Consider the following 8,959-nt stretch of genomic DNA (forward strand, 5'->3'; position numbering starts at 1 on the left):
AAAATTGGATAGGAAGATAAAAGAAATATATATAAATAAATGAAGAGACAATCCCAGGACTTCCCATAAGCCATGTTCACCACCTCTGCTTGCTTTTTTTCAGATTGTTTTAGTTTTTTAGCCCCCACAGAACAGTTGGTGTGCAAAAACTTAAGCAATTGGCGCTTGAAAATTCCAACCATTCTCTCTATTTGACCATTTGGTCATTGACCTTCTTGAGTTGTACTTACTTTTTTTGTTTATTTGTTTATTGTTTATTCCACTCAAATCATCTTTTACTTGGTAGGTTTTTGAATTCATGGCTTGAGAGCAGTGTACTTTACGATAGGTAGTTTGTTGCAAGTAAAAAGCACAATCCAATTGTCGGTATATGTGATTCGATTCGGAATTTTAGGGCATTCGGGAAGGATTGCGATGGGCAAGGAATCTTATTTTCAATGGTTGATGCTTTAAATGCATGGTACGGGCATGAGGGGTCGATATTTCGTCACAATCTAAACGAATTGATTTGTTTTGTTCTGGTCCCAGAATCCCCTCATTGGGAGCTCCATCCTTTTCCAGGATAAAGCCTGGAGGCAAGCACGAATTTTTAGGATCTTTTACTGGCTTTTAAAGCTGGTTCATGTTTTCCTGTAAACTTGTCATCACAGGCTTGGCATTTTCTAATAATCTCACTCATTGAGATGTTACAAGTGTATTGTATTCATCTGCTTGAGCCTTTTAATACCAACCAGCACCTTCATCATCTTGATGATCCGGAGATTTGACCAAGACCATCCAGCATGAAATCTTAAAAGAGACCCTCAAATCTCATAATCAGTGTCTCCTTAAAAGGCCATGGGTGGAATGAAATGTGAAAATTTATTGTCGAAACTCGGAAGTCGGCCAAAAAGAAAAACAAACAAACCAATATTCACTGCAAAGTTCACAAAGTGGCAAAAACATACAATGTGTGTTGACCCCCAACTCTTTTAAGCAAAGCAGATAACAATCTCGGCTCCGTTGCCGTTCACTGTGTTGTCGGCCCCAAGGTCAATGGTAAGTTCAGAGGTAGAGAAATCGCGGGTCTTGTCTTCTGTAATCGTGCCACAATATCGTATGCCATCATCAGTGGTATCTTCATCATCGGGGTCACTGTTGTTCACTTCTTGTTGTGTATCGTTCACTGGATAAATGCTAACACCATCGAAGCATCCAAAAGCCTCCGGTTCTTGGAACTGGAAACCTTCCTTTTTAACGGTGACCGTTCCATCTACAGTTGTCCCAAACTGCAATCACAAAATTAAATTGGAAACGAAAGAGAGAAAGAATAAATGAGCCTAGAAGAAATGTTAAGCGAATGCAATTTCATTTTCTCCTCATCCGCCCAAAGTTTTAAAATGTTTCAAAATAGTCTGAACATGTGAGCAAATGGGATCTACGTATTTACGAAAACCATTGCTCTGAGTTCAAGAGATTAGCAGGAAATGCAATTTTTACGAGAGTACCTCCCAAAGTGGTCGTTTAAATTGGGATTTCCACTTTGCCAAAATGCACTAGAACGTCCATCAAATTTGGTTTGAAGAACTACGGAATTTTGACAACAAAGTCATTACAGTTCATCACAATTCGTTATGGGCGCCATTACTATTTCAGCCATTATGCAACTAACACTCTCAAATCTGAGAGGTTCTTTTATAGGCTATGTGCGCACACAACAATTTCGAAACCAACAGAAATTACCTCAAATATATAGAGGCAAACGTATGTGGGACTAGGTCCTGTATTGTTCGGATATCCATTCCCGTTGAAACCCGTGGTTTGAAAAGTGAAGCAATCACTCAGATTCAGAACTGCTGTACCGTACATCCGCCTGTGCCGTACAGCAGTCCCGTTGAAACCCGTGGTTTGAAAAGTGAAGCAATCACTCAGATTCAGAACGGGGATGTTGAAGTCTTCAGTTTCTCCACGACATTCTAACATTGCTTCTCCCATTCCAGAACCCTGGTACGTTTCTATATTGTAATTACTTTGGCGAATTGACACTGGAAAATATTGGTGAAATCAAAGCAGAATCAATTGTTGATCGATCCTTACCTTTTTATTACGTTTTATCATAACCTTAAATTGAACGTGTCAAACTTCCTTGTTGTGTTGCTCTTCAACTCATTTTCTCTTTTAAAGAACATCAATGAAGCATTAACAATAACCGTACATATTGTCATGATCGAAAAGGAACCGACCCAATTCCATTTGTTTGAAAACCTAGGCACAACTTTGAGCCCAAATTTGTTCCCCTTTCCATTAATCTATTGATTTCTCCATGTTTTTCAAAAGTCAGTGGTTCCTCCTTCATGGAATTGATCACTGGTGCATGGTACAATGCTTTTTAATGGCGAAGATTTCGGACTTGCTGGTTTATGGAACTCAACAAAGGCAGTCAAAGTTGTCGAAGAAGCAGTAATAATGAATAGTTAAAAACCTCTCAGCATCAAGGTTGATTTTTTTCGGCCAACTATGCCTCTGCTACACGAGTCATAGAATAAATACTCGGAATATGTTGTAAAAACCCCACCCATTTTTCAAGCACATTGTATGGATGTGACTGGCCTACAATTGGAACGATCGAATATTCATTCTGAAATAGATCTACAACTGAATAAATCGAGTTAGTGTGTGTTACTCCATAATCATCATACTGTACTACTTGATCAGAATAGGACCCGGTTCCCCCGAATCACAGACAAAACAATATTATTCAATACTTTACTTTTAGCTCTTGAAATGATGCCAATTCACTTACTCCCTTGAGAACCAATCTTTTGGGGGTCAATTGTTCGTGGTAAGATAACATGGGAGTTGCCCATTTGTCCATGGACAAGAAGCATGAAAGGGACCACAATGCATGATACAGCAATCATATTATTGGCTCTGAAATGAAAGCAAATTGGAGACTGATATTATAAAACGCCTAACTTGAAAACGCGTCCACGCATCGCGATCCGATGATTAAATAAAAAACTCGGTGGATGGTGTAAACGGTTTCCTATTGGATCAAAGTATAAAAACTTATAAAACTAAAACATATGTAAAAGATGGCATAGGTTAAAACTTACAAACGTATAGGTGATATCGGTTCAAATGGAAGGCGTTTAGAAAACTGTCGACTTGAATTCGAGCTCGGCAACAGAAAGAAATGAAGTGCTAATTGGTTGGTGTGCGAGTAAGAAGTGAGATGGAAGAATTGGCACAGATATGGAGAAATCAAAGGAAAGCAATTTCCACACCGGCCCTTCAAATGATCATTTGACATTTATCACACGTGAAATTATCCCCTTGACTTTAGGCTGGACGGAGCACTACCACTTGGCTTATTGGACGTCGATATTCGCCTTTGACGGTCTTTATCTTCACTGTTCGGACATTTCCATCCCCATCCGGATATGTTTCCATGATTCGCCCGAGGGGCCACTGCGAGCGCATGGTATTTTCCATGACCAGGAGAACCAGATCGTTCACAGACACATTCCTTCTCTTCTCTTGCCACTTGCTCCGACTCACCAAACTCGTGACGTATTCACGCGACCATCGCTTCCAAAAGACATCGGCAAGATGTTGGACTTGACGCCAACGATGTTTGGCATATTGATCAGCATCTCGGAAAATTCCTGGAGGATATGTGGGGCCTGAACGTTGTAAAAGAAGGTGGTTTGGAGTCAGAGGTTCCATATCATTGGGGTCGTCTGAAACGGGAGTTAAGGGCCGACCATTCAAAATGGCCTCCACTTCGCACATTAAAGTGTTCAGAGACTCGTCGGTTAGAGGCCTCCGATTTTCATTCATAAGACCGGACATGACTTTGCGTATAGTGCGAATCTCTCTTTCCCACACCCCGCCAAAATGATGGCTATAGGGAGGATTGAAAACCCATTCGATACCTCGGTTCATCATGTCTTGGCTGATTTCATCTTGTTTCAGTAACTGAAAGTTTTCTCTGAGCTCTCGCTCCGCACCGATAAAGTTTGTCCCATTATCGGACCTCATTAGTTTCACTTGCCCTCTTCTAGAAATAAACCTCCTCAAAGCCTGGATAAAGGAGTCGGTGGATTTGTCATAAACAATCTCGATATGGGCGGCACGGCTGGAAAGACACTTGAAGATAAGTCCATACCGATCTTGAAGAGCTCGTCCCCTGGTTGTCTTGAAAGGACCGAACAAATCAACACCAGTGTTAGTGAAGGGAGGATTGTTTCCCATCACTCGATCTTGAGGCAAGTCAGCCATAACTTGTGCTTCCACTTTGCCTTGATATTTGCGACAACTGATGCAATCATTCAGGATGGTTTTGACTAAGGACCCTTCTCCAATAATGCGAAATCTCTCGCGCAAACGGTTGATCACAAAAGCACGACCCAGGTGACCTGATCGGGCATGGGTAGCACGGACGAGCAGGGTCGCAATGTGTCCTTTCGCCAAAATAATTGGATGACGTTGGTCAAAAGTCAAGTGCCTGGCGTTGGACAATCTTCCTCCAACTCGGAGAACTCCATCTTCATCCAAGAAAGGCGTGAACTTTCTCAACTTGGAACTCTTCCGGATTGGTCTCGAGGTTTGAATTGAAGCCACTTCTTCTTCAAAGCTCTGTGCCTGCAGAAATCTAAAAATGGCCTTTTCGGCATAAGCGAGATCGTGTAACATGAGCCTTTTACCAGGGGATCCACCCCGAAATTTGGCTTGCAACTTGATCAAACCAGCCACTGAGCGACGTAGCACATTCCAGTCTGAAACATTTTCCATGAATTGCCTTGCTACGTCCATCTCAACCTTAGCAGTAACACAAAATACCGGGTTCTTCTTGATTTCAGGATCATTGTCATCCACTTCGGGGATCTTCATGCCAGTTGGCCACGATTCTATCCCTAGGCATAGAAATTCGGGGCCCCGCTTCCACATTTGCGAGGTCACAAAATCACGAACTGGTAAGCCACGACTAGCAATGTCTGCTGGGTTCAATTTACCGGGTACAAACTTCCATTGTTCCAGTTCCGTTCGTTCACGTATAAAGGAGATTCTATTGGACACAAATCTTTGGAATCTCGTCTTCTCATTCTTTAAGTACTTCAGAACAGTCTCACTGTCGCTCCACAAGTAGCACATCCTTGTTATCAACGGGATTTCCCTTTGGATTGTCACCATCAGAGACAAACCCAACTTTGCTGCAGTCAATTCAAGTCGAGGGATTGAGATCTTTTTGAGCGGGGCCAACCGAGATTTGGCCATCACCAACGAGGATTGAAAATTACCGTTGAGCGAGGGCGTGATCAGATAAGCCACTGCCCCATATCCCGTTTCGCTTCCATCGCAAAATATGAGCAGTTGAGCTGGGGTGTTGGAAACTTCGGACCCATACCATCTGGGAATCTGATACGAATCTAGACTTGAGAGTCCTTCCAACCAATCCTTCCAAGGCACAGATAGCTGGTCGGGCAAATTTGCATCCCAATCATCTCCCCGACGACAAAGCTCTTGAAAGATATGTTTAGCGGGCAGTACCGCTGGTCCCACGATTCCCAATGGATCATAGATGGAGTGTATAGTTGAGAGAATCCCCCGCCTGTTTAGAGGTTTGTCTTGAATTTGAATCCTAAATCCCAGCATATAATCTTGCAAATTCCAAACCACGCCCAAGGCACGTTCCATAGGCAAGTCGTCATTTACAAAATCCAAATCCCGAGTCGTGGGCTTGAGGTTTTGGCTCGGAATTGTATCCAACACTCGCCTCTGGTTCGAAATTATTTGGGTAAAGTTGAAATGACCATAGCTACAAATTTTACGGACCTGTCGGACCACTTTGCAAGCTTTTTCAACGGTATCGAATGACACAAGCATATCATCCACGTAAAAATGATTCTGCACTACTTGAACTGCAGCGAAATTTTCGTTTGTGGCACAGTCATTGGCGGCTTTCCTCAATGCAAAATTTGCACTGCAACAATCTTGGCGCAGGAGACTGCCCCAAAGACGTGCACTTTGAGTCTGTATTCAATGGGTTCTGCATGAGGATCTCCACCTGGGTACCAGAAATATCGTAAGAAATCTCTATGTTGCTGAGGGACACGAACTTGATAAAACATTTTTTCCAGGTCACCCATAAACGCAACAATTCTCCTTGGCGAAATGTAAGGCAGAACGCCCAGCAGATTGTTGGTCAAATCCGGACCTTGCAGAAGGGCTTCGTTTAAAGATCCTCCACCGTATTTTAACGAGCAATTAAAGACAACTCGTATCTTGTCCTTCTGCTTGTGGTACCACCGTGATGTACAATATACCATTTGTTCCTCTCCACATTCAAATCTTCAGCGGGTACCTCCTCTGCGAAATCATTGGCGATCATCATCGACATGAATTCGGCCTAATCGGTGTAAAACTTCGCATCTGTGAATATCCTTTCTTAACCCATGCAATTGGCGAAGAGCTTGGATCGATTGTCGGCAAAATTCACTCGATCATGACGGAATGGAAGGCGTATACAATAATGTCCACCCTCCTCTCTATGAATCGAATTTTCCACCTTCTTCAACCATACTTTATCTTCGCCGAAGTTCCCAACTCATCCTCACCGATGTCACGGAAGTCATTGCTATACATTTGGCGTAATTCTTTATCGATGCTTGATAGTCTGCTTGAACTGAATTGACTTTCACTTGCCTTCCAGACATCCTCCGAGTACCGATTGGGCCATTCAGGGCCCATCCAAGTTGAAAACATATGGCGTCCCCACAGGTCCACTCACGATCTCTAACGGCTTAAGGGCTTCCGGAGAGTTGGCTCCTAGAGTAGGCCAACGTTGGCGTCGAAAAACACAAAGGGTATGTCAGAGAGGTGAGGTATCTTCCACACTCTTCAGGTGTAATAACGTCGCGTTTTGACGCAGGCAGTTTGTCCTTTGAGAACGACACAGGGAGAAATACCTTCTCATTCCGTCGATATCGGAGACTTCCAGACCATTAATGGCACGTGTTGAAATGGCTCTTCTCGTTTCGTTCATTGTGGTTAAGCTGATCTTGGTTCTTGGGCCTACTAGGCCTAATTTTTTCTACTATCTCATCCGTGACAAAACCGTCGCTAGAGAAATTATCGAGGCAGCATATGTGATGATTTCTTTGAGTCCACCTTGAACTCTGATTTGACTGGAATCAAAGCCATGGCGACCCGATTTGGCTGACCGGCCCTTGCATAGTGACCCGGCTCCTCCAAACAACATGCGGAAGTGGACTCCAAATCCTTAAGCTCCACCGACTTGCTACCGCGAAACCATCCATATTCTTTAGGACTATCCGATTTTGTGTAGGCACGTTGGATGTCTCTTTTGGCACTTTTTCACTGCAAACGTTTCTTGCAGTTTCGACCAATGTGACCTACAGTCAGACAGCCAAAAACACAATTCTCTTTCTTGTATGAACTTCGATTTTTCTTCATCTGATCGCTTTGCGAAGAAAAAACAGGTCTCCAAAGAATGGTTGGCCTTCTTGCAGGCTAGACAAAGTTGGTCTCCTTTGAGATTATCCTCCCTTACATCTGTAGCCATTGACACAGATTTCTTCATCTCGGACGATCCAAGTACGGCTTTCCTGTCCTTTCCTTGTGGCTTATCAACCACTTCTCCAAAGATGGGCAATGACATCAACCGAGATTGTTGCGATACAAACGCCGACAGATCCAGAAAGGTGACGGGGTGTCCTTGCTCCAATAAGCTAAAGGCTTGATTCCTCCACGCCAACCTCAAGTGATTATGGTAACTTCAAAACCAGTTCTTGAATTTGAGAGGCCCATTGAGCTGGACGAGTGCATTTCCATCTTTCATAAAGTTACGACACGAAAGGAGAAAAACATTAAACTCCTCCAGAGCATCTCTATCGTCGTTCTTGATGGGTGGCCAATTGCTCAATTTCCGAAGGAAGGCATTTGCAATCACGAATTCGTTGCCATACTTCTGATTCAGTAACTCACGAGCTTCCCTGTATCCAAGCTCTGAGTTCAAGTTAAAACAACTCTGGACCAACCGCTGCGGGAGTGCTCACGTGTATTTTTCCAAGTAATGAAGTTTATCCGCTTCTGATCTGGTCTTGTTGGCAATTAGTTGATCGAAAGATTGTACGAAAGCCTTGTACACGGTTGGATCCGACCCATCGAACATCTTTGGTTCCGACTTTGGTAAGTGAGATCTCTCTGCTATCTCCGCCAAAAGGTCGATTTGACGGATCATGTTAACCTCCTCTGGTTTAGGAGAGGTCACGACGAATGGAGCATGGTCCGATATTCCACTGCGACTAGGTGCGATGTCTTCCTTTACTTCTGGTCTCAATTCGGAAGGCTTGATGCCCTCTATTTCGGTCAAGCACTTCTCGAAATCAACGACCTTTTTGGCGTCCATGGCCAAGCGAATTTCTTCTTCTTTGACCCTGAAGACTGCATCTTCCTCCAAGGCGTTTCGTTTAGCTTGAATTTCGGCATTCTCCTTTTCTTGTTGAAGAAGGCGGTCTTGATCTTCCCGCGCATATTGAGCTTGACGCTTCTGTTTACGCACGATCTCAAGCTTCTCGTTCATTTCTTTGCGAGCTTCTAACTCAGCTTTTTTCCCTCGCTAATTTGATGCGGGCAGCGGATGACGTCCTTGAGGATTTTGAGAGCCTAGAGCTGTGGCTACTACAAACAGATACACTATCACTAGGTCGTATCAAATTTTCCCGTTGGTTCTCGATCCACTTTTTAATTTTCTTTGTCGATTTGTCGATGGGCACGAACTTTTCCTCATACCAATCATCCATGCTACGTTTCTGATCGGGTCGGGTATCGTTCCTATTGATTTCTTGGTGATATGCCGCCGTGAGGCAGGTCACTCTCTCTTGGAGTTCCCTGAACTTCTCCTCCATGGCTTCCAGATTCTTCTCATTTTGAAGCAATTTCTCGATTTCGTTTG

At 43.5% G+C, this 8,959-nt stretch overlaps 1 protein-coding gene across 1 annotated transcript; it reads right to left on the reverse strand.

The window, feature by feature from the left end:
- Nucleotides 1-842: 842 nt before the first annotated feature.
- Nucleotides 843-5,960, reverse strand: LOC131891740 (uncharacterized). The gene is made up of 2 exons (XM_059241379.1): nt 2,783-5,960; nt 843-1,268 (listed from the first exon to the last, which is right to left on the reverse strand). The coding sequence occupies exon 1, from the start codon at nt 5,866-5,868 to the stop codon at nt 3,322-3,324; it is 2,547 nt and encodes an 848-aa protein (XP_059097362.1). The 5' UTR covers nt 5,869-5,960; the 3' UTR covers nt 843-1,268; nt 2,783-3,321.
- Nucleotides 5,961-8,959: the final 2,999 nt, after the last annotated feature.

The sequence above is a fragment of the Tigriopus californicus genome, chromosome 12 (genome assembly GCF_007210705.1).
Source record: "Tigriopus californicus strain San Diego chromosome 12, Tcal_SD_v2.1, whole genome shotgun sequence".
NCBI lineage: Eukaryota > Metazoa > Arthropoda > Copepoda > Harpacticoida > Harpacticidae > Tigriopus > Tigriopus californicus.